Source organism: Papio anubis, chromosome X (genome assembly GCF_008728515.1).
Source record: "Papio anubis isolate 15944 chromosome X, Panubis1.0, whole genome shotgun sequence".
Lineage (NCBI taxonomy): Eukaryota > Metazoa > Chordata > Mammalia > Primates > Cercopithecidae > Papio > Papio anubis.
The window spans coordinates 123479701-123505358 of NC_044996.1; the positions used below are offsets into that span (position 1 = coordinate 123479701).

Below are 25658 nucleotides of genomic sequence, written 5' to 3' on the forward strand. Positions count from 1 at the left end.
TTTTATATAATCACGGCCACCACCAAATGTTGACCACTATTGTACACAGTTCACTTTTTAAAAAATCCTGTCGTGCTGTAGATTTTCTCTAACAAAAAGCTGAAGAAGATGGCCACTGCACACTTCATACTTCAAATGCTCCAGCAGTATCCGTCTCTTAAGACTATCTACATAACTACATTGACATTACCACATTCACACCAGTTCACATGGGTATCATATGGTTATCTAGTACAGAGTCCATCTTCAAGTGTCCCCAATTATGCCAGTTATGTCCTTTATAGATGTTCTGCTCTTGAATAAAGGTTCATACACTGCATGTCCCTATTATTTTTTTCTTTTTTATACTCATGTAACATAGAATTTTTTTTTTTTTTACTGGTATGTTTCATGACATTGAGATCTCAAGGTACAGACCAGCTATTCTGCCGAAAAATGACTCATATGGGTTTACCTGATAATCTCTCACTCTTCATGGTTAGAATCAGGTTGACATATATTAATTACACAGGCATCACATCGGGAACACAAGATGTGTATTTGTCCTATTATTGGTGATGCTAAGTCTGTGATCACTTGGTTAAAGTGGTATTCATGAGATCTCTCCATCTGCAAAGGTACCTTTTCACCCTTTGAAATTACTAAGCAGGCTGTGGGGTGGTCCTCTGAAACTAGGTGAAAGTCCTCACCCCCAACAAACCTTTACCAGTGGTTTTAGCATGTAGAAGATTCTGGCCTGAACCAGTTACTACTAGAGAGGCTGCAACATGACTTTTTCATTCATTCTTTTGTAAATACCCGGTATTTTTCACAGGATGAATGTACTAGAAAGTACCAGCAGAGGACACTAAATGACAGGAAAAAACAGACCTGGAAAAGGGGCTTGGCAAGTCAAACACAAAGAAAAGGAGAGCTCACTGCATACATAACACAACCGCATGAGTCATGTGTTCTCAAACACAGTAGTGTTCAATATTAAAACGCCATGATGCACAGTTGTAGATATCTAAAATGCTGGGATATGCGGCCTGACTTACTCCTATGAGTCTCTTTCCCTTCCCTGCTCACCAGATTCCACGAGTACAGTCTAAACCTGTTACAAGTTAACGAGGCTTTCTATGAGGGAATACTAACATCTATAAAGAACACTGAGATTGAAAAGACAAACTCCCATAAATTCATGTAATCCTGACAACTCTTGATTTAACCACTTCTTTACCAAACTCCATGTGAACAAATTCAGCTTTGAGAATGTGAGGCATTCTAGAGGGTTTTTCCTGTAAATTGGAAAATGTGAAGCACCAATCAGGACAACCGCTAGAGAGCAGGCAAACAGGACTTGGAGGAAGCCTCTTCTACCCCTGGCTGATGGTGGGGAGTGAGATGAGAGTGAGCCACCCATGGCACTGGAAGAAGGACAAAGTCACTCACTTCCAGGGGAGGAAGACTACCCTCTCCTTGACAGCCAGCCAGCTATGGGAAATTACTGCACTACAGACAAACCCACTGAAAATAAAGTGTCTGTTCTCAATTGTGTCAATAGTGCCTTGGCTAAGGTGAAGAGCTCTTTTCTAGATTGTAACACTATGGTTTTTAAAGACTGGCAAAGAAAAAAGCATCTTAACAGGATGTAAATGACATTACCCTGATGAAGTGCTCAACCTAGCATTAAAGGGCATCTCCCTGGTAGCCCTATAAGGGGCTACCAGGAGGTACTATGGAGTCCCCTATCAAACTCGTTTCAAACTTCACTGCTGAAAAATGAAACTGGACTATACCAATTCAGGCAGATTACAGCCCAAGCCTCAGGTATATTGTGTAAATTGCAAGAACCTTTTAAAATCAAAGTTAATTTATGTGACCTTGTTTTCTTGTTCCTTTTCACTTGAAAGCAGAAAACAAAAATAAATTCAAGTACATCCCATAGCTTCTTAGTCAAAAATTCAGATTTAACTTAACAAAGGGGAATCATTTCAGATGTTACGGGTTATTTGTTAATGATTTCATCTCTAACATTTAACCTCTGATCTTTATTCTCCACATTAAAAAAAAAAAAGTATGGCAATCCTTGTCCTTTCGAGGCCAGTAACAAAGGGCTTACAACAAAATATTCCCAATTTCCAGCTCTCATCAACCTTATTTCATGAAAATAAAAACTGTGACAAGCATAGGCAAGGTATTTTGAAGATCTAAAGCTTAACTCCACTCTTAGAAAACTCTTATACCAAAAAAAAAGAAAAGATCCAGACTTCTCACGAATGCTGAAGCCCATAAATGTATTCTGTTTACCCACTCATAGAGGTAACTGATAAAAATCAGACCACATTTTGATGTGGACCAATTCATTATCATCGAGTTAAGACCCTTTCTGACAGTGGGGAACCTGTTCATTGCAAATGGGTGTAGATAAGGAAAACCCTGCAAACAGGAAAAGATGAGATGTCCAAAAAGTGATATGGGCATATGGGTGTGGATGTGCTTTTAAAGGAAGATGACGGGTGAGAGACATGGCTAGGGACCTTAAACTGAGCTTGGGTGCTCTAAAAGAACCTGAGTGCTCTAACAGATCTCAAAAAAGTAGACAGTTCTATACTGTGGCCTCTTCTTTTCACTTTCAGTTTCCTGCTTTCCTCTTTAACTACAGGAGATTAAACAATTACCTAGTTATCTTACATCTGCTCTAGAGCTTTCTTATGGGCTGATCAAACTCAGCATGGTGAGTAATTAAGTACTTAAACATCCTAACACTTGCCAATAAGGATTCCTTCTTCTGGAAAGTGCCATGAACTGGAGAAACCTATATACCCCTTGTTCAGCAATGAGGAAGTCCCTCGCTTGTCTCTGCAACTATGAGGTTAATTTTATGAGCAAGGGACAGGACTTCTATGCCTTAAGGCCTGGTGAGGATCCACCAAGGCAGGGCAAGAGTAAATTGTCCTGCATTTACATGCTGTCTATCCAAAGCACTACTTAATTCCCTCCAGTTCCTTCCCACAGAAGTCAAAACTGCATTCTTTTAAAATCTGACACTACTGGCAAACACTTCGGCAGTGTCCGACAGAAATTTAGATGATGAAAATGTTCTGTAGTTGTACTGTCCCACATGGCAGACACTAACCACTAGCTATTGTGACTAAGGAACTGAATTGTGTATTTTAACTAACTTTAAATAGCCATGTGGGGCTAGTGCCCATTCCACTTGATAGGGAGAGCTTCATTTTCCTTGAAAATGATCACTTGAAAATAACCTGCCTATGGCAGCTTAAGGTTGGCGGCCTATCAATTCTTAGTATCTTGGAAAGTTTTCTTCTTTGAAAGCCTTGAGGCAAATTTTCTTATCACCCCACCTGGTCAGAGTCCCTTAAAATTGCTTAACTTTACTCTGGGGCCCTGAAGGAGAAAAAGTGACCTTTTCTCTTTCCGGGAAGGGTCCAAGTCAGGTTTTTTTTTTTTTGAGATGGAATTTCACTCTGTTGCCCAGGTTGGAGTGCAGTGGTGCAATCTCAGCTCACTGCAACCTCCGCTTCCTGGGTTCAAGCGATTCTCCTGCCTCAGGCTCCTGAGAAGCTAGGATTATAGGCGTGCACCACCAAGCCTGGCTAATTTTTGTAGTTTTAGAAGAGACGGGGTTTCGCCCATGTTGGTCAGGCTGGTCTCGAACTGAAGTCGGGTGTTTTCTAGCTCCCTTTGATGAGGTGGCAGCTCTACCTGGGTCTCCACTTTATGCAGTTCCAACTCCTTGGAGTTGGTCCCTATCTCCTTTCTGCCTTAGTTTCATTTTATCTAGCATTTTTGTGTGTGCATCCATGCACATGTATGTTCATACACTATCTTGTTTTGGTGTGAGGGGCCCAGCAGTTGGGTTCACCATGGTTGCCAGAAGGAGGTGCTGAGTTTGATGTTTTCCATATCTCAAGCAGACACTACTGGGGACAACACCGCCATTCTAATTTTTTTTTTTTCTTTTTTTTTTTGAGACAGTCTCATTGTGTCACCCAGGCCGGAGTGCAGTGGTGCGATCTCGGCTCACTGTAACCTCTGCCTCCTGGGTTCAAGCCATTCGCATGCACCAGTCTTTCAAGTAGCTGGAATTACAGGCATGCACCACCACGCCCAGCTAATTTTTGTATTTTTAGTAGAGACGGTGTTTTGTCACGTTGGCCAGGCTGGTCTCAAACTCCTGACTTAAAGTGATCTGCCTGCCTCGGCCTCCGAAATTGCTGGGATTACAGGTGTGAGCTACTGCGCCCAGCCAACTATCATTGTTTCAATCGATTAAAAATAAAAGGACATTCAAGAGTGGACTTACCGTTTCACCCGCCCAGTACTGTCCTGACTCAATTCTTTCATTCTTTCTTCTACTTTGTTCAAAATCTACAATTAAAAGAAAAATCAATGGGCTTGCAGAATAAGCTGCATGGAACAGCGAAATTACAGACCCAACAACTGAGGCCGTGTTGACAGAGCTGTGCAAGATTGACCTGTCCCTCCTCCTGCCCTCTAGCAGCCTGTAGGCCTGGCCCAATTCCACTCTCCCATCCCAACTATCCCTTCATGTTGCTGACCTAACCTTAGTGTAAGTTAGCAACAAAATAACATGGAAGAGGAAGGCTAAAGGGTACTGCAGCTATAAAATCCTGGTTAAAGGTTTTCTATTCCCTCCAGTGGAAAATAAGATTACTCACACTCAGGCAGTTAAAAGGGAACGCTGACACCCAAGTTCCTAAAAACAACTAAACAACTACTTCTATTCTAAAACCACTTATGTGGAGGGAGGAAAGTTTAAAATTAACTGGAAACTAAGCAATGAAGAGAAAATTATGTTAACACTAAGCTAAGCAGATACTATGATCCTTAAACACCGAGTAAATGAAAGTGAAAAACCGACACTGTCGATCTCTTCTTTGCCTTGCGCATCACCATCATAACTCTGAAGGTCCAGCAACACCAATCCATGTGGGTAAATTCTCAAATTGGCAAAGCTACAAAGGAAAATATAATTTTAAGCTTAAGAATTGTATCAGGGCATTCAAAAAAAAAACCAAAAAACAGAGAGAGAGAAAGAAACAGAGATGTCACCCAATTAAAAGACCACTGCTCTTTATTTCCCTAAAACTATACAGTTAACCATTTTGCTTTCTTACTAGGGCTGCGTCTTGCGGGGAGAAACTACCAATCATTTGTGGACGGTTTAGAGGGCATTACCAAAAGTTAAGGTTTTCAAAACTGGTTCTTGGGCCCAGAAAGTGATTCAGTAGCAGTTATGTGAATCTAATTTTTAAAAAGGTTCTCTAGATAATTTTGCCAGGTTTAGTAACCACTGCCTTAATACGAAGGGAGTGTGGAGAAGGGTATACTGGTTTCTCCCAATTAAACTTTAGAGTTCAAACCAGAGTCATTTTTTCCTAACTGCAGGCTGGTGGTAGGTAAATTAATTTAAGTAAGCACTCTGGAAAATCCAGGCCAAGTGCCTGCAAACCTAATCCACCCCACAGTATGTTTTTGTAAAGCCTGCAGGCTAACAAAGAATGGTTTACATTTTCAAAGAGTTTTTTTAAAAATGTGACAGCAACCTTTACAGAAAATTTTCTGACCAGTCCTTTTTATTTTTTAATGAAATAAACATATTTGAGTTATCACATGCACTAAGATGTACTCGATAAAACTTTTGTTTCAGTTACACGCTTTTTTTTTTTTTTTTTTTTTTGAGACGGAGTCTCACTCTGTCTTGCCCTGGCTGGAGGGCAGTGACATGATCTCGGCTCACTGCAGCCTCCACCTCCTGGGTTCAAGCAATTCTTCTGTCTCAGCCTCCCAAGTAGCTGGGACATCAGGCGTGTCCCACCACACCCGGTTAATTTTGTATTTTCAGTAGAGACGGGGTTTCACCATGTCAGCCAGGCTGGTCTCAAACTCCTGACCTCAGGTGATCCACCCGCCTTGGCCTCTCAGAGTTGGGATTACAGGCGTGAGCCACTGCACCTGGTCTACGCATGTATTTGTTTTGCATTTACACAGATGTGTATTTCCAGGGTTATGATTACCTCCTACTATAAATTATAGGTAAAGAAATGTTTGAAAAATACTAAATTAGAAGATGAATTATGCTCAGAGAATACAGACAGTGTGCTTGGATTAAAAACAAAAACAAAAATAATAAGCTAGGCACAGTGGCACACGCCTGTAGTCCCAGCTACTTGGGAGGATGAGGCAGGAAGATTCCTTATGCCTGGGAGATCGAGGCCGCAGTGAGCCATGATCGCACCACTGCACTCCAGCCTGGGCGACATAGTGAGACCCTGTCTCTATAAAAAATTTAAAATAAAACAAAACTAGTTAATTTTTCACCTTCAGCCCTTAAGTGACCTCAAAAATCAAGTTCTTGCCCACAGTCCACAAACTCTTCTACACCGGAATGAGAGGATCATCTTTCCTTTCCCTCCTTCACTGGCAGCAGAGAGGAGGGGGGAAGGAACAACAGAGAAATAATGTCCCCTTTATCCACTTGGGTGGTTCTAGCATGAACACAGAGAATGCTAGAAGGCAGAGTCAAGGATTAAGGTGCTCCTAGGGATAAAACCAGAACTAGAGGGGGAAAAATGTGCCCAGGGTCGGGGGGAAGGGAACAGAGAACCCGAATAAAGGTGGCTCAGCTCCTTTCCCCAAGCCCATGCATGGGTAGGAGAGGTGAGGTTTCAGGACAGGCACCTCGGGGTGGGTACCAGTTGACCAAGTGAGAGAGGAAGGAGACCAAGTAGAAAACTCTTAAAAACTAAGCTGGCCAGGCGCAGTGGCTCACGCCTGTAATCCCAACACTTTGAGAGGCCGAGGTAGGTGGATGGCTTGAGCCAGGAGTTTGAGACCAGCCTGGGCAACATGGTGAAACCCCGTCTCTATTAAAAACACAAACTTATCTGGATGTAGGGGTGAGTGCCTGGAATTCCAGCCACTTGGAAGGCTGAGGTGGGAGAACTGCTTGAACCCAGGAGGCAGAGGCTGCAGTGAGCCAAGATTGCGCTACTGCACTCCAGCCTGGGCAACACAGCAAGACTTGGTCTCAAAAACAACAACAATAACAACAAAACCCTAAGCAGTTCATTTGGGGTTTTTTTTGTTTTTGTTTATTGCTTTTCAAAGCAGTTTCCAAACAGCTCTTGTCACTCAAAAACCCCTTCTGGGAGGAATTCTAAATCTTCTGTACAACTGGAATTGGTGGCTACGGCAGAAACTTCAATAATTGTCACAGAGAGGTAGGCAGGGCCCAGCTGCAAAGGCCTTTAGGAGATAAAGTGCAACTTTTCACCTGGTGCTGGCTGAGGAGCCTGCCACCGGAGGCCGTGGATGATGAGTTCCGATTTGCTGTGGTCCCCAAAAGATGGACCACAGTAAAAACAGTGAGAGGCGGCAGGTACAGGGAGGGGCTGAGTGTAATCCTGCAGGAGCCAGAGGGCTCTAGGACAGCTACAGCCTCTGCTTCCAAGAGACCATCTGGGTCAGAGCAGGGAAGGAAAGGACATAGGGGAGAGGAGGGTTTGGTGGTAGCATTCATGTAAGGAAGAAATCATCATCTTAGATACATTTGCGGTATCTACTAAACACACAGGGAGGTTTGCTGCACAGTTAGAAATACAAGTCTGGGCTTGGGGAAGAAGAGGTTCGGATGTCTTTGAGAGGTATCAGGATAGAGAACACCAATTAATGCCACAGGAGTGGGCCATGGAGACTTATAGAGAGAATAATGGAAGGGGCAGTGAGCTCAAAAAGTACAGGTTTCCCTCATCTCTAGGTCTCTGGAATATAATGGAGGTGGCTACTTTTTCCTTTAATAGAGAAACAAAGGGAGAGAAAGTAGGACATTAAGGGAGCCACGTGGAATTCCAGTACTGGGTACCCATTGAGGTAACAGAATAAAAGTCATCGAAAATACCCCATCCTGGAGTTCACATTTTTATTTATTTTAATGTTTATTTCCATAGGTTATTGGGGAATGGGTGGTGTTTAGTTACATGAGTAAATTCTTTAGTACTGATTTGTGAGATTTTGGTGCACTCATCGCCCAAGCAGTATACCCCGCACCCTATTACATTTCTAAATTGATAGTGCAAATTACTAAGAATCTTAATTAGTAGTTTTACATATTAAGCCAGTCCAGATACAATACAAACCAAGATTTAAGGAAATACCAAGAGCTCAACGCACTGGTTTCTTGTTATCAGTCATTTCTTAGTTTAGATTTTCTTCTGCATTTCACCATGGTCTGCAGTAGCTGATAATCAGTCATAACAGTGCTACTCAAAGTGTGGTCAGCTGTCCAGCAGCATCAGCATCCCCCGGGAGCTTCCTGAAAACTCAATCTGGGCCCGGTTGCAGACCCGCTTATTGCATCAAGAACTCTTGCGGTAGGGGCCCAGGGGATCATTGCCTGCCATTTCAAACTGCTTATGCCGCCAGGGGTTCTTGGTCCTGGCCACATAGAACCACTGGGGCTTTGGAGGAATCCAGATGTCCAGGCCCTGTGACCTCAATTTCTGGGGGAAATGCCCAGGCACGAGTGTTTCGTGAAAGCTCTCCAGAAACAGTGTAGAGAAGGGACCTGGGCTCCCCCCACCCCAATAACACACTTATTTCCAGAAATACCAGGCTCTAGGAGCCAGGAAGATGGCAAAGCGCTGCTTGAGGCTCTGTGCAGGCTGCCACTGGGGCCCTGCAGCACTGCTGCTGGCCAGCCTAGAGCAGGTACCCTCAGCCTGCACCCACCGTACTCTGACCTGAGCAAGAGTGTCTGCAGCTCAGCATCCTGCAGCGAGAAGGCCCCGGCATGCCCACTACGGGCCTCTGCTGCAAACTAGTGGGTCCTCACAGGTGGTGGGCACCCCAACCAACCCATCCATCCGGACCCCAGCCCCTCTGATATCATCCTTGCTGACCAAGAGACCGGGAAACACTAAGATAAGCAGCATCCTATGGTAAATCTTACTCCAGGGACTTAAGAGGCTGAGTTTCACTGTAAACTTTTTACTCCAGGGAGTTGACCTACCACTTGCATGAGCCCAATGAGCGATCCTGCCCCTGTCGTACTATTACGCTAAAGTCCCCGCCAAGAGCGGGCTCACCAGCCACTTCAGGGTGCATACATTAAGCAGGAGGTCTCACTGCATCTGCACACCACTAACTAGGTGCGTACCTGTAATTACACTCATCTACCTCATGAACTGTTCACATCACTCCCTTCAAAACATCACCTTGGGGGAGTCAGCCACAAAACTTTTCCTGGGCTGCCTTCCTTATGCTCACTCTGGGAATAAGTCTTAACAAAAAACTTGTCTGGGAAACATGTTTGGCCTCCTGTCAATCTCTATATACATGAGAGCTTAAGAACCTGTGGTCAGTAACGCTACCAGGAGATTCTGATGTGCAGAATCTTGAGAAGCACCAAGTTCCAGCCCCATCCTAAAAGATGTCAAAGGAGAAAAACAAAAGCCAGGTGCCACCCCCATCCTCCACTCTGTCACCCACTCTGCTCATAAGTGACCAGATATGAAGAACAGCACCAGAGACTGCTCACCTGCCGTTCTTGTTTGTGTAGGTTGCTAAATAGCCATGGTCCTGCCAGGTGTGCACCGACTCCGCCATTCCTTGCTCCTGGAAAATGGACTGGAGGCCTTTTAGAATGGTCTCACCATCAGCTGGAGAACAAAGGGAAGAAGGCAAGATGGTCAGAAAGAAACATTCAGAAGGAGGGCCAATGAGGCACAGTTTGAGGACTGACCTTTAAAAAAAAAAAAAAAAACCTGAACAAAGTTGTCAGTGTCACTTATCCCTTGTCATGACATGAGTGATAAACATTCTCCACCCTGCAAGGAAAGGCGACACAGACCACCAGATTACGTGATGGTAAGAACACAAAAGCCGACCACAAATAGCTGTGCCAAGGATGTAGACATATTCAGCCTAGAGACAGCACAACAAAATATTCACTCTAAGCAGAAATTAAAGAAATGCAAATAAATGCAAGAACAACAAATGAGATTCCACTTCAGGTTAAATAAATTAATGAGGACACTTGGTACTAGAAAGGTGATACCTGTCCACTGCTGATGAGTAATATAAATGACAAGCTTTTTCCCCCATGTTTTACAAAAACGATGTGCTGCTTTTATAACTGGAAAAAAATATCCAACAGTAATCCTCAGTAACATAGCTCTCAACGGTACAAACTGGACAACGATTCCATATGGGACAACCTGCTGGCTTGTCGGTCTCCCTACCCCACCTCCATGGTCGCAGAAGCCAATCTTCCTGTCTCCCATCCTGCCCACAGTCCTACTCCCAAAAGTGCAATCAGTGTTCCCACATAAAGTACATTAACCTCTGCAGGTTCACTTGAAGCCAGGATCTTCAAGAACATCCAACATTACAATACTTAGAATAAGGGGTAAATGCAATTTGTTCTCTAGTTCTATCTACAAAGCAGGCATTCCCTAATAAATGTAAAACAAAGAACCAAGATATGACAAGAGGAATTACTCTTTACTTTCCCACCAGCCCTCTGAAGGCTGGCTCCTGTGAGGGGAAAAACAGCCTGGTAAATATCAAAACGAAGCATCTCTGTGACCTGAACAGAGGTAAAAGAAAAAAATAGAGTCACAGCTGACTGCAGTGTGATTTGCCAAGAAAATTACATTAGAATTTCCGCCATAAACTAAGTAGTGCTGAAACTAGAACTGGGATGTTAAGGATTTTTTCACTATGCATAGTCTATCTCTAGTGACTCAGAACTGTGTTCCCAAGGCCACTGAATGAAGGCTACAAACGGGGAGTTCGGAGGCCAAAATGGACAGATATGTCTTACTCTGGCTTGCACAGACTTTTTTTTATTTTTTGAGACCGGATCTCCCTCTGTCACCCAGGCTGAAGTGCATTGGCGTAATCTCAGCTCACTATAACCTCTGCTTCCTGGGCTTAAGTGATCCTCTTGCTTCAGCCTCCCAAGTAGCTGGGACTACAGGTGCCTGTCACCTCGCCCGGCTAATTTTTTTTATTTTTAGTAGAGAAAGGGTTTCACCGTGTTAGCCAGGATGGTCTCAATCTCCTGACCTCATGATCTGCCCGCCTCAGGCCCCCAAAGTGCTAGGATTACAGGCATGAGCCACCGCGCCCAGCCCATGCCCAACTAAATTTGTACATTTTTGGTAGCAATGGGGTTCCACCATGTTGCCCAGGCTGGTCTCAAACTCCTGAGCTCAAGCAATCCACCCGCCTCAGCCTCCCAAAGTGTTGGGATTACAGGCATGGGCCACTGCACCCAGTCCCTGAACAGACTAAAGTGTAAATTAGTTGCCATTTAAAAATCAGAAGATTTCACTCTCTCCCACTGTAGTGGGTATAACGGTGGCCCCAAAAAGATATATCCACATCTTAATCTCCAGAACCTGGGGGTGTGACTTTCTTTGGAAAAGGGTCTGTGTAGATGTAATTAAGTTAAGGATCTTGAGATGAAAGCATCTGGATTATCCAGGTACCCAGACCCTAAACCCAATGACAAGTGCCCTTATAAGAGACAGAAGAAAAGATACAGGGAGAAAAGGGGGCAGGTGACATAAGACGGAGGCAGAGGTTGGAGTGATTAAGAGCCACACGCCAAGCCCAGGACAGCTACAAGGGCACCAGAAGCTGAAGAGGCAAGGATGGATTCTCCCCTAGAGCCTTCTGGGGAAGCAAGGGCCTGTCACGTTTTGATCTGAAACTTCTGGCCTCCAGAATTGTGAGAGAATACATCTCTGCCATTGTAAGCTATCCAGTTTGTAGTACTTTGTTACAGCAGCCCTAGCAAGCTAATACACCTGCCCAAAATTCGTTTTCAACTTTAACAACAGCAAACAGAATACTAAAAGTGGCAGTGAAAACATAATTTAATATTCAGAATTGCCAACCAGAGCAGTTGATAGCCCAGCCAAAACTCATGGACAACATCTGGAACAAAACTAGATGACAGAGTGTAACCCTAAATTCCCAAATGGGTATAGGTAGAAATAAATGGGCCACAACCCTGAGACCCGTGGGGTATCAGCAATTGAAAGAGGAAGAAGAGAAAAAGCAAAGGGACTTCAGACAGCCCTAAGAACTAGAGGAACCCCTTCCAAAAGTCACCAACAGGTGTTCACCCCCAAAGAAGTGGTTTCCTCCCCCTCAGAATGCAGGGGTCTGGCTAGCCAAAGTGAGGATGCAGCTGAAACTTGCGAGGACTTGGGTAGGGATGGATGTCAGGGTGGTCAAGCCCTACAGATGGCCAAAATCAAAGAATCTCCAAGAAAAAGTCCCACATCAGGGAGAGACTACCAGTGCAGAATCCACGTCACACTTCCACAGCAGCACAAGCCTCTGTAAACACCGAGCAGTGGTGGCCCAATGAATCCTTAAGCTCTCATTTGTTCCTAGCAAAACTGTGCCTCTGGGAAAGTCATTTGGCAGAAAATCATCTAGCTTGCTTTGCTATTCTGAAATTGGTTTCAGGAAATTAAAAGCCAAGGTCTGAATTATATCCCCAGAACTGTAGCATTTAAGACTGAATTCTACTTCACTAAAATAAATCTGATTTCAAACTTGGTAAGATAAACTAACCTTGTTCAGTTTACGTTTGTCACTGAAGTGTGGTGGGCCAGCCCACTGTGGAGGTGGCTTGAGTGTACTGAGCCAGGCAGAACTTTCCCTGAATCTGAAGAGCCATTCTAAAATTAAGCAATCCCTCCTTGGCTAGAACAGATGTTTTCTGTTTTGAAAGCATATAAAACAAATAATCACTCCTGGGAAATGGCCTCAAGATGGTTCTGTTGGCACATTACAAAACAGAACCCAAACCCCCATGCTGGTGAACGAACAATCTAGACAAAGCCACCCTGCGTGTAATTGACCAGGTTGTGCAGTGAACGAGGACCCTGGCCTGGGTGGCTGAGCTGGGATGAACCTCATCCCTTAGGCCAAGGAAAGGGGGGTCTTTGTCCGATCTACGCAAAGGATTTGACTGCTGGCCAAGCCCAGTGTAGTGGCCATCCTCTTTTTCTAACTGGCACAATTAACAAAAAGGCACCGTGTGGACTAAAGAAAGTCCTCCGGCCAGGTTTCAAACTGAAGGAAAAACTACACAAGAAATCTGATTTGAAGCATTACTCGTTCCCACACTATAGGCTTACCCGCCAAGTTCAGTAAAAACAGGCCAAAACTGAACGTGTTTCTGGAAGCTCATTTACCCACAAGCCCTGTTCATTTGTGCGGCCGCCGGGTCCTCGTGGGCATCTGAGTATGCTAGCCCTGCCAGGAAGGTGTCTGCAGGGCCTTATACGGACACCATCATTTTGCCCACCATTCACCTCCCTTCATCCTCACCTTCCTCCTGACTGGGGCCTCCCCTGTCACCCAGCCCTTGGGGAAGACACTCCAGGGAGGGGAGCTAGAGGTGAAAACTCCGCAGTAGTATCTCTTTCCAAATCAGGGCTTTTTAAGGCAAAACAAAGCAAAAGCATGAGGTGGCTCCCTTAGTCATCTTGATCCCAGGTGCTCAATAAATGTTTTGTGGGCAAATAAAAAATTATTTTATTTGGCTGAATTCATCATCCTTTATTACTATATCTTTGCAGAGGTTCAAGAACATCTAGACCAGTGGTTTACAATCCTAGCTGTGCATTATAATTCACCCAGGGAGGCCAGGCATGGTGTTTCACGCCTGTAATCCCAACACTTTAGGAGGTCAAGGCAGGAGGATTGCCTGGGCCCAGGAATTCGAGACCAGCCTGGGCAACGTGGTAAAATCTGTCTCTACCAAAAATACAAAAACTAGCCGGACATAGTGGCACGTCCCTATAGTCCCAGCTACCCAGGAGGCTGCGATGGGAGGAACACCTTAGCCTGGGAGGTGAAGGCTGCAGTGACCCATGATTGCGCCACCGGATGGGAGGAACACCTTAGCCTGGGAGGTGAAGGCTGCAGTGACCCATGATTGCGCCACCTCACTTCAGCCTGGGCAACAGTGAGATCCTATTTCAAAAAGTAAATAATAATCACCTTGGGAGTTTTGAAAAATTCCAATGCCACACATTAGGCCAATTAAGTAGAAATGTGGGGGTGGGACCCAGGCATCAGTATTTTCAACAGCTCCCTGGGAAATTCCAATGTCCAGCCACAGTTGAGAACCACTAATCTGAATCACCCAACACACAAAAAAGGAAAAGAAACCCCCTACCATTTCCAGACCACTTATACTCATTAAGCCACCAAAAAGTTATAGAAAATGCTCAACAGAAGGGCTGAGAAAAGTTAGAACTCTTTATTAACTGAAGCCAAGGGTAACCTGGCACATGCCCCAGAACATGCTTTGGAATTATTCCAAATTTCAACCTTTATGCCTGTCTAGCATGGAACTTGTAAAATAACCAAACAAATCAGACTTGCTCTATCAGGGTTCCTTGCTATCAGGGGCAAGGTTAACAATGTGGTAAGAAAGGCTGCCCCGTCTTTGTCTTTCACAGGACTTTGGTAACCCGTCATACCCAGTAAATGTCAGGAATGCCTTTGCTTGTCAATAAAAGACCCCCCACCCCAACTGCCCCAAGGGCAAGAGAGGGGCAATACAATCACTTGAGAACTACTACATGCTCCATACTCAGGTGAAAACGAGCCTGAGGTCAGAATATACCCAAACTTGAGAACACAGGACAGCAAGGTCGTAAATGTCCACAAATCAGAAGAAAATGTGAAGATAGAGTCAAATGCTAAAAGAGCTCATCACACTACTTTCAAGGAGACATAGTCATCCAAACTAGGCCGATGGAATGTTCTTCTTTGGCAGAAGTTCTCAGAAAATTCACTTCAATGGCCAAGCAAGAACAATATATTGCAACTAGTAGATCACTCAGCCTTCCAAAGTGCTCAGAAACACAGTGACTTCTCCCAAGGCAAAACATGTCCTTTGTCTACTGAACAACGCAATGCCCCCATTTCCAGCCCACTGCCTACTTTGTGTGTTTGTTCAACAGTAACTTAAAATGAATAAACTGGTCCAAATTAAATACAGCACTACTAAAGGAAAGGAAGGGAAGACAGGAAGGGGAAAGAATCAAGTCCTAAGCTTCACCTCCTGCCTCATTTTCTACCAGGGAACCATTTATATGCCCGTCTTGGAGAACCTCACTCTTCCCACCCTGAGTATCAGCTCCAGATGCCCGAAGCCCAAATCTGTGTATCTAGCTGGAACCTGCCTCCTGTGCAACTGCTCCCAGCACTGTTCCAATCACAAGTCTCGGATTAAAATCAGGCTTGTTACTTCCCTACTCTCGTCAATGGTTACATCACCAGCCACTTAACAGTCCCCATAACAGGCCCCCTCAACCCTCCCACCAGAGTCTCTCCACCCCACCCAGACTTGCTGGCCAGGACTTTTCACTTACAGACCTAATTTCCTCATAAAATAGAAACACTACTTTGTAGGGTTCCTCTATAGAACCCAGAATCAACGTCAGTTCCTTCCTTCCCTCGTGGTTTTGTACTGCTATTTAATCACCGATCCATATGGTACGCAGCCCTATGTGCATAAAGCAGATCAGCTGTACTAGCCAACCTTACCAGGCCAGGGAGTCACTCTGAATCAAAACCACACCTGGCAAAACAAAACAAAACAAAACAAAACAAAACAAAACAAAAAAAAAGACATGCATGTTATATTCCTGCTCCTCCTTCAGCTTTCAGATCTAACATCCTCCTTAACTAAATTCCATTAGAGGCTGCCCTAAGGAAATACGCAATTCTCACACATCCAGAAAGACAAAAAACAACAACAAAAAACCTCTCTACTTGTGACCTTGGCTTGTGACTGTTTTTTCAACTTCATAAACTTTAGCTAAGAAAACTCAGGCCATGAGCACACTGGGTGCTTTCTGAAGGCTACACAACTCCGACTGTCTTGTGTGTAGTCACCATCCCTCCCCTTAGGCAGAGCCACCAGACTCGACAGGCCAAAGCCTTGACATTCTCCTCTGCAAAATGAGGTGGTTGGAACAGATTTACATTCACACTCCTTTCAGCTCTCTCATGGTCAAGGAGCACCTGGCTTGTGAAGTTGGGAGATGAATTTCTATTCTCGCCAAGCATATTTTTAGTTATGAAGACTGAAAATTTCATACCTCACTATCAAGCCCCTTTCCCTCCTAGGTCTCTCCCAGAACTGGCTCCAAGGAGTGGTTAGTCATCCCCATCATCGCATCATGCCAAGTGATAAGACCCAAAGCTGAACCTCCAGCCCACCTACTGCTCCAGCAACTGCAGCCCCAGCCACCATAGAACTGCCGAGATTTCTAGAGCTCCATGCCCTCACTCACACTTTATTCTCAGTGCTCCTACACACACACGCACACACACACAGACACTCATGCCTTCCCCACCCATGCTTACCACTTTGCCACCTAAGTCCAAGGGCCTCCCACCCCCCCAACCTTTGGTCAGGCTTACACCCAGCCCCTCCCTGCCTGCTCCTTTCAGAGATCTGCACTCTCTCCATGGGAAGACGGTGTGCGAGCTGGCTGGCAATAGAGCCAGTCTGCAAATACCCTGCAAGGGGAAGCACAAATGCAGGCATCCTTTCTCCTAAACCCCAGATCCTAACGTCAGATAACCTGTGAGCCAGGCTCAGGTTGTGCACAATTTCCCTTCACACATAAAGCAGCTTTCTGGTTTTTCTTGATAGACCCCAAACCTAAAAGAGGAAAGGAAACTGGATTCCAATCCAATTTGAAATCAGGTAGCTGCTTTAAAAACCCGTTCAGATGTTTCTAATCTTGATAATAGTGGTGGTTACACAACTGTATGCATTGGTCAAAACTCAGAACTGGTACACTAAAATTTACATAAATTACACCAAGTTAAAGAAGTACCTGTTCAGGAATCAAGTTAAAGAAGTATCTCTTGAGGAGTCACCAACGCCACTGGCATAACCCCTCTGGAAAGAATGACAAAGAGCACAGCATCCCTCAAGTCTCCTTTTCACCCAAACCCATGGCTGAGCACTGCCTAAGGGTTTGAGAGCATCTTTTGAACTCAGAATGTGCTAGGTCCCTCAAAAGCATGAAGACTGACAGGCAGCAGGTCCAGATTACAGAAATCAAGTGATATGCAAAAAAGCCTTCAATTTCACAAAAGAAAATTTTAGTTTACAATTAAAAATTTAACTTTTTAATTTTAAAAAAGGATCTGCCTATTAGACTTCTCAGATATTAGAAGCTTAATGAATTTCTAGGTCAAGCAGGTGGTCCTTTGGCATTCCTTAACGGCTTGGCTTTACAGCCCTATATCTAGTCCTTTTTACAACAGCTGCATGATGATGAAATGAAGCTCATGACACACAACCCAAGCCGACACAGATGTTCACAGTAGCATGATATGTAATAGCCAGAAAGTAGAAATGACCCAAACTTCCATCAAGTTATAGATGGATAAGCAAACTGTGGTTATCCATGCACTATTCAAGCATAAAAGGAATGAAGTACTGATACACACTACATACAACACAGTCAGACCTTAAAAACACTATGCTAAGTGAAAGCAGCTTTCGCTATGCTAACGGAAAAAAGTAATTCTATTTGTTATGTCCAGAAAAGGCAAATTCTCAGCTGGGCGTGATGGCACATGCCTATAATCCCAGCTACTAGGGAGGCTGAGGCAGGAGAATCGCTTGAACCCGGGAGGCGGAGGTTGAGGTGAGCCGAGATGGTGCCACTGCACTCTAGCCTGGGCAACAAGAGCGAAACTCCACCTCAAAAAACAAAACAGAAAAGGTAAATTCATAGAGATGTAAAGCAGATTAGTGGTTGCCAGAGGCTGGGAAGAATGGTGGGGAGGAATAAGGGTGATGGCTAAGGGGCACAGGGTTTGTTTTTGAGGTGATAAAAATGTTCTAAAGTTGATTGTCATGATGGTCACACAACTCTGCAAATATCCTGAAAGCCACTGAATTGTACACGTTCGATAAAGGAGTTATATAGCATATGAATTATATCTCAATAAAGCTGTTCCCCCAAAATCCCAAACTAACAAGCTGAGCCTTCAGAATCCCACTTACTGCAAGGTTGCCAAGGCAATGGAGAAGTCTCAGAAGTTGGTTTCTCCACTGGCAAGCCACATGTAGAAGAAAGAAAATGGATCCTCATCTCTCACCTTATACAAAAAACCAACTTAAGGTGGATCAAAGACTTACATCTAAAACCTGAAACCATAAAAATTCTAGGAGATAACGATAACATCAGAAAAACTCTTCTAGGCACTGGCTTAGGCAAAGAATTCACGACAAAAGAACCCAAAAGCAAATGCAACAAAACCAAAAATAAACAAACAGGACCCAATTAAACTAAAAAGTTTCTGCAGAGCCAAGGAAATAATCATCAAACAGATAACCCAGAAAGTGTGAGAAAATATTTACAAACTATGCAACTGACAAAGAGCTAATATCCAGAATCTACAAGGAACTCAAATCAGCAAGGAAAAAAACAAATAATCTCATCAAAAAGTGGGCAAAGGACATGGGCAACAGACAATTCTCAAAAGAAGATAAACAGCCAACAAACATGAAAAATATGCTCAACATCACTTGTTATCAGGAAAATGCAAAAACCACAATGAGATACCACCTTACTGCTGCAAGAATGACTATTATTAAAAAGTTAAAAAATAGATGTTGGTGTGGATGTGGTGAAAGGGGAACACTTTTACACTGCTGGTGGGAATATCAACTAGTACAACCACTGTGGAAAACAGCATGGAGATTCCTTAAAGAACTAAAAGTAGACTTACCATTGCATCCAGTAGTCCCATTACTGGGCATATACCCAGAGGAAAAAAAGCCACTATCTGAAAAACAAAGCTGGGCGCGGTGGCTCACGCCTGTAATCCCAGCACTTTGGGAAGCCAAGGTTTGAGGTCAGGAGTTCGAGACCAGCCTGGCCAACAGGCTGCAAAACACATTATTTCATTCCTTTTTATGGCTGAGTAGTATTCCATCGTATATATACCACATTTTCTTTTTTTTTTTTTTTTTTGAGACGGTGTCTTGCTCTGTCACCCAGGCTAGAGTGCAGCAGTGTGATCTCTGCTCACTGCAACCTCCGCCTCCTGTGTTCAAGAGATTCTCCTGCCTCAGCCTCCCAAGTAGCTGGGATTATAGGTACGCAGCACCATGCCCAGCTAATTCGTGAATCCCCATCGTGAATCCCCAATCGTGAAACCCCATCTCTACTAAAAATACAAAAGTTAGCCCAGCGTGGTGGCACATGCTTGTAATCCCAGCTACTCGGGAGGTTGAGGCAGAAGAATCACTTGAACCTAGGAGGCGGAGGTTGCAGTGAGCAGAGATCAGGCCACTGCACTCCAGGGTGGGCAAAAGAGTGACTCGGTCTTAAAAAAAAAAAAGGCCATTATATGAAAAAGACATGCATACACGTTTATAGCAGCACAATTTGCAATTCAATTTGGAACCATTGAATTTATTTGAAATTCAATTTGGAACCATTGAATTTATATGAAAAAGACATGAATACACGTTTATTGCAGCACAATTTGGAACCAACCTAAATGCCCACTGATCGAGTGGATAAAGAAAACGTGGTATACTGGCCGGACGTGATGGCTCATGCCTGTAACCCCAGCACTTTGGGAGGCCAAGGTGCGGGGATCACTTGAGGTCAGGAGTTCAAGACCAGCCTGGCCAACATGGCAAAACAGCATCTCTACTGAAAACACAAAAATTTGCTGGGTGTGGTGCTGCGTACCTATAATCCCAGCTACTTGGGAGGCTGAGGCGGGAGAATCACTTAAACACAGGAGGTGGAGGTTGCAGTGAGCGGAGATCACACAGCTGCACTCCAGCCTGTGTGACAGAGCAAGACACCGTCTCAAAAAAAAGAAAATGTGGTATATATACCATGGAATACTACTCAGCCATAAAAAGGAATGAAATAATGTGTTTTGCAGCAACTTGGATGGAACTGGAAGCCATTAGGCTAAGTGAAGTAATTCAAGAATGGAAAAACATATCATATATCCCCACCTATAAGTGGGGTGCTAAGCAATGAGGATGCAAAGACATAAGAATGCCATAATGGACTTTCGGGGCTACGGGAGAAGAGTGGAAAGCGGGTGTGGGAAAAAAGACTACATATTGGGTACAGTGTAGACTGCTCGAGTGACAGGTGCACAAAAATCATCATTAAAGAACTTATCCATGTAACCAAAAACCACCTATACCCCAAAAACTATTGATATAAATATTTTCAATTTTTTGTCCCAGCTACTTGGGAGGCTGAGGCAGGAGAACCACTTGAACCCGGGAGGCGGAGGTTGCAGTTAGCCTAGACTGCGCCACTACACTCCAGCATGGGCGACAGAACAATACTCTATCTCCAAAAAAAAAAAAAAAAGCATATAGCAGGGCAGGTGCTGTGGCTCACACCTGTAATCGCAGCCCTTTGGGAGGCCAAGGCAGGTGGATCGCTTGAGCTCAGGAGCTCGAGACCAGCTTGGCCAACATACAGTGAAACCCCATCTGTACTAAAAATACAAAAAAAAAAAAAAAAAAAAAAATTAGGCGTGGGGGTGGGCACCTGTAATCCCAGCTACTCAAGAGGCTGAGGCAGAAGAAACACTTGAACCCAGGAGGTAGAGGTTGCAGTGAGCCAAGATTGCGCCACTGCACTGCCTGGGTGACACAGCGAGGCTCTGTCACACACACACAAAAGTATAGGACAAAAATGGATATATTTTGGGGTTGTCGGTGCTTTCCAGGTGCTTCTGCAAACAGGGGTATTATAGCCTATATACAACCAGATTTTTTCTATCTTTTTGGAAAACATCTAAGGTGGCAACGATATTAAAAACCTGGCCTATATTCACTGTTTTCTAAAATGTAGTAATTTTAACTCAAAGAAGTCATATAATCTTGATTTCTTATTGAGATGACATTTAATTGTGCCATATCACTTCTGTCTGTGCTCATATGCAATCACTCACTAAGGCACACATACCTACAGTGAGTCCCAATGAGTCAGGTCCTTGAATAATCTCCTCCCCTTGAGTGTGGGTAGGACTCATGACTTCCTACTAATCAATACAGGATGGCAAGGTGATGAGATTTCACCCCATGGTTATGATATGATAGACTCTGTTTAGCACAGTGGAGTAAGAGATTTTTCTCTTGCCTTGAAAAAGCAGCCACACTGTGAACTACCAGGTGGAAGACCAGGTGGCTAAAGGCCGTGGGCAGTCTCTAGGACCTGAGGAAAGCCCACAACCAAGAGTCGGTAAGAATCTGGTTTCTTCAGTCTTTCAGCTGCAAGAAAGTGGATTCTAATAATCTGAATGAATGTGGAAAAAGATTCTTCCCCAGCAGAGCTTCCAGATGAAAACACAGCCCAGCTTCTGCCACATCCTTTTGAGATCCTTAGAAGCAGACCCAACTGGCCAGGCACAGTGGCTCACGCCTGTAATCCCAGTACTCTGGGAGGCTGAGGCGGGCAGATCATCTGAGGTCAGGAGTTCGAGACCAGCCTGGCCAACACGGCAAAACCCCGTCTCTACTAAATACAAAAAAAAGTCGGGTGTGGTGGTGTGCACCAGTAGTCCTGGCTACTTGGGAGGCTGAGGCAGGAGAATCACTTGAACTCACGAGGCGGAGGTTGCAGTGAGCCAAGATGGCACCACTGCACTCCAGCCTGGGTGACAGAAAGAGATTCCGTCTCAAAAAAATAAATAAAATAAAAATGGACGCAGCTGAGCCATTCTCAGATTATTAATCCACATAAAATGTGATTATGTGTTAGGTGACTACATTTGTGGTAATTTATCGTACAGCAATAGAAAACTAATACATACATTCTTACAAAAAAATAATAATAATAATTGGTTTCTCCTTCCCCTCCACCACAAGCTGCCCACCAGGCACAGGCTCAGATGCAACATGCATCAGGTAAAGGGGCTGCTGTGGTCTTCTCTAAATGTCCCCATCCATCATAGACTACCAAGTATCTGAGTGACTGTTGTGGGAGAGAATCAGTAAAACATATCTAAACAAAGGTTCTTTGGCCTCAAGGGCTGGGTGGTAGGGAGCGCAAACATGAAACAAAGATTGAGAAACAATCTTTGTCACTGCACAATTACTGTCGCTACACAGTGAGGTGGCTGGTGCCCAGTTCCCACACAGCTTTCCTAACACTAAAGTGCCTGCAGCCAGTCTCAGGTCTCGGTGAGGTATGGCTGCAAAATACAAACAGGGGCCAGTATGGCTGCAAAATACAGACGGGGCCAGGCGTGGTGGTTCACACCTGTACTCCCAGCACTTTGGAAGGCCGAGGCTGGAGGATCACTGGATACCAGCCTGGGCAACATGGCAAAATGCCATCTGTACTAAAAATACAAAAGGCTGGGTGTGGTGGCTCACGCCTGTAATCCTAGTACTTTCAGAGGCCAAGGCGGGCAGATCACAAGGTCAAGAGTTCGAGACCAGCCTGAGCAACAAGATGAAACCCTGTCTCTACTAAAAACACAAAAATTAGCCGGGTGTAGTGGCGCATGCCTGTAATCCCAGCTACTCAGGAGGTTGAGGCAGGAGAATCGCTTTAACACGGGAGGCAGAGGTTGCAGTGAGCCGAGATCACACCACTGCACTCCAGCCTTGGTGACAAGAGCAAGACTTCATCTCAAAAAATAACAACAATAAAAATAAAAAACTAGCCAGATGCCGTGGTGCATGCCTGTAGTCCCAGCTAGTCAGAAGGCTGAGGCAGGAGAATCGCTTGAGCCCAGGAGGCAGAGGTTGCAGTGAGCTGAGATCTCGCCATTGCACTCCTGTCTGGGTGACAGAAGAGGGACAGTGGCATGAGAAATTTACAGGACTTTAATTTTTATAGCATGGTTTCTGATATTCATAGAGAAGAGCAACCAGACAAGAAAAATTAACTACGGAAGAAAAACACAACACCAACACAGAAATGACACCCAAGCTTTTTTCATGCAAACATGCATTAAGGGAAGCCATATGGGCATGTTTACAGAGTACCAGCCACAATGGCTTAAATGTGCTGCTAATTATTTCACTGCCCTGCCTTGTCATTCCCACTGCAAGGGAGAGCATTTCCCACAGAAGGGACTGGGGAGGGCAGCACCTTGCTGGTTGCCAAGTGATTCAAACTCACCCATCCTCACCCTTCTGATTTAACCCATATGGAGTCTAGCCAAGACCTAGAAAACAAGGCACAGACAAGATAGTATACTAAAGCCTGCCTTTCCTCTGGAAGGAACATTATCTATTAGTTTGTGGCTGTGAGACACTGAATAACCAGGCCACTTGACCTCTCCTGGAAGGAATCATGCAAACAACACAAGGTATCCTCCGATGCTCTTCAGTGGGCCCCGTCAGCTTAAGGACCATGTTTTTTTGAGAAGAGGAAGGAATAAACTCTGGCCCAGAGCTGTGGAAGAGAACCAAGGCAGAGGATTAGGAAAAGAGATAAGAACCCACAGAAAAGCAGGGGGTGGGGATCATGCTACAACCCAACAGAAAGTTAGAGAAGTAGCAAGAAGAAGGTTTTGAAAGGGGACTTGCAGTGTTTGAGGTCAGGGAACAGGAGATGAGTTAGGAATGCATCTGGACCAGGTAAAGTGACCAGCCCTTACTTTTAGTTCAAAATTGGCATGTGACATGTGGAGACGGCCCCAGCCACCAACCTACCTTCACCCCCTCATGACAGAGGGGCAGGCTGAAACAGAGGACACAGGCTGGCCCTGGTTAAATGACAATGGTTTCCTTTAGCTCCATCCAGAAGGGGAAACAAAATTTCCTTGCCAAAGTAGAAACCATGGGACTGCCAGTTTCATTATATGGGAAGGATGAAATATGCTTTCTGAGCACTGCATCACTATCACGAACATCCAGCTTTCTTCTCACTAACCTTAACTGGGCAGAATCCCTTATGGGTCATACCATTTTTGTGTTTAAAAAGAATTCAAGGCCGGGTGCAGTGGCTCACGCCTATAGTCCCAGCACTTTAGGAGGTCAAGGTGGTCAGATCATTTGAGGTCAGGAGTTCAAGACCAGACTGACAAACATGGTGAAACTCCGTCTCTCCTAAAATACAAAAATTAGCCAGGCATGGTAGCGGGTGCCTGTAATACCAGCTATTCGGGAGGCTGAGGCAAGGGAATCCCTTGAACCCAGGAGGCAGGGATTGCAGTGAGCCAAGATCACGCCACTGCACTTCAGCCTGGGCAACAGAGCAAGACTCTGTATCAAAAAAACGATACTTCGAGGGTTCTGTCTGAGCATCTATGCCAGGCTGTGAATCAACAATGAAATAGCATTTCCAAAGATAAAACAGTTTGGACTCTGGGAATTGTGTGGTGTTAAAAATACAAATATATATCATATTTATATTAGATGGTCCTTGATACACATGTCACGAAGGAGGTCCCTCTGCCTTCCCTTCCTGTGGCTTTACCAGGGTACTATTAGCCAAGTCCACATTCAACTGGGCCCCCAAGGAGATTACTCAGCACCTAGGAGGTGCTGGACAAGTGCGTGCCACTGGAGAATAAAGATGAAAGACAAAAGACACAAGTCACAACTACTCAAACACGGAGAGGGCTGTGCGCTATGATGGATTCCAGATGAGAAGGCAGCCATGTGAGGGGCTTGGAAATCTGTACCTCAAAATTTTTCCAGATGACTCTGAAACAGGCAACCAAAATCACTGTACCTAGATGGTCTAAAGGCGGGGTGAGGGGAGGGGGGCAAGCTTTTTCTGTAAAGGGCCACGTGGTAAAGCGTTCAGGCTAACTCAGGTTTCTGTCACATATTCTTTGGTGTGTGTGCTTTACAACCCTTTTAAGACGTAAAGATCATTCTTAGCTGGAGGGTCACGCAAAACTAGGCCAGATTAGCAGAATCTGGTCCAAGAACTTCAGAACATTCTTAGCATTTGAAACTAGAATAATCTGAAGAATATTTCCTATATTCAAGTTAGCAATTTATTGTGTTTAAAAAAGAACAGCTAACAACCAACATAACTAAGACTCCTGCTTTTTAAGGAATACGTGGAAGCAACATTATCAACTAGTATTAACAGAAACCGCATACTAAAGAATGAGAATACTTAAGAGTACCAAATTCCACTTTAAAATCTCAAATCCCTAATCCGCACTAGTACTTCAAGAACCTAGAAAAAGAGAAAAGCCCAAAGCAAGAAGAAAAGGATAACAGCAAAAAAAAAAAAAAAAAAAAAAAAAAAATCAATAAAATTGGTAAAAACTAGAGGAGAAAAAAATTAAGCAAGGAGCTATTTCTTTGAAAAGATTATTAAGATAAACTCTAGCAAGACTTACAAAGAAAAAAAACAAAGATTGCCAATATTAGGAATAACAGGAGATATCACTACGGACATCCTGGAAGCACCAGTAGGATAAGGGAATACTACAACTCTACACACATAAATGTGGCAATTTAAGAATGAAATGGGGCAATTCCTCTAAAAACACAAACTAATGAAATAGGAATGAAAAGAAATTAAAGAATGTGTAAGCAGAAACTCAGTTGTACGTAAGAAAACCCAATTCCCCCTGAGAAAGAGAAAGAG

The 25658-nt window shown here is 44.2% G+C and overlaps 1 protein-coding gene across 3 annotated transcripts in view; it reads right to left on the bottom strand.

Moving 5' to 3' along the window:
• The window catches only part of SMS (spermine synthase), a 99012-nt gene that overhangs the window by 17758 nt on the left and 55596 nt on the right, over positions 1 to 25658 (bottom strand). For all 3 annotated transcript variants that reach the window (XM_003917490.2, XM_031660474.1, XM_021933110.1), the window contains exons 2-4: positions 9566 to 9686; positions 4889 to 4982; positions 4310 to 4374 (exon numbers count right to left, since the gene is read on the bottom strand). In XM_003917490.2, the coding sequence (XP_003917539.1) occupies positions 4310 to 4374; positions 4889 to 4982; positions 9566 to 9686 (280 nt within the window). The remainder of the gene's footprint in view (positions 1 to 4309; positions 4375 to 4888; positions 4983 to 9565; positions 9687 to 25658) is intronic.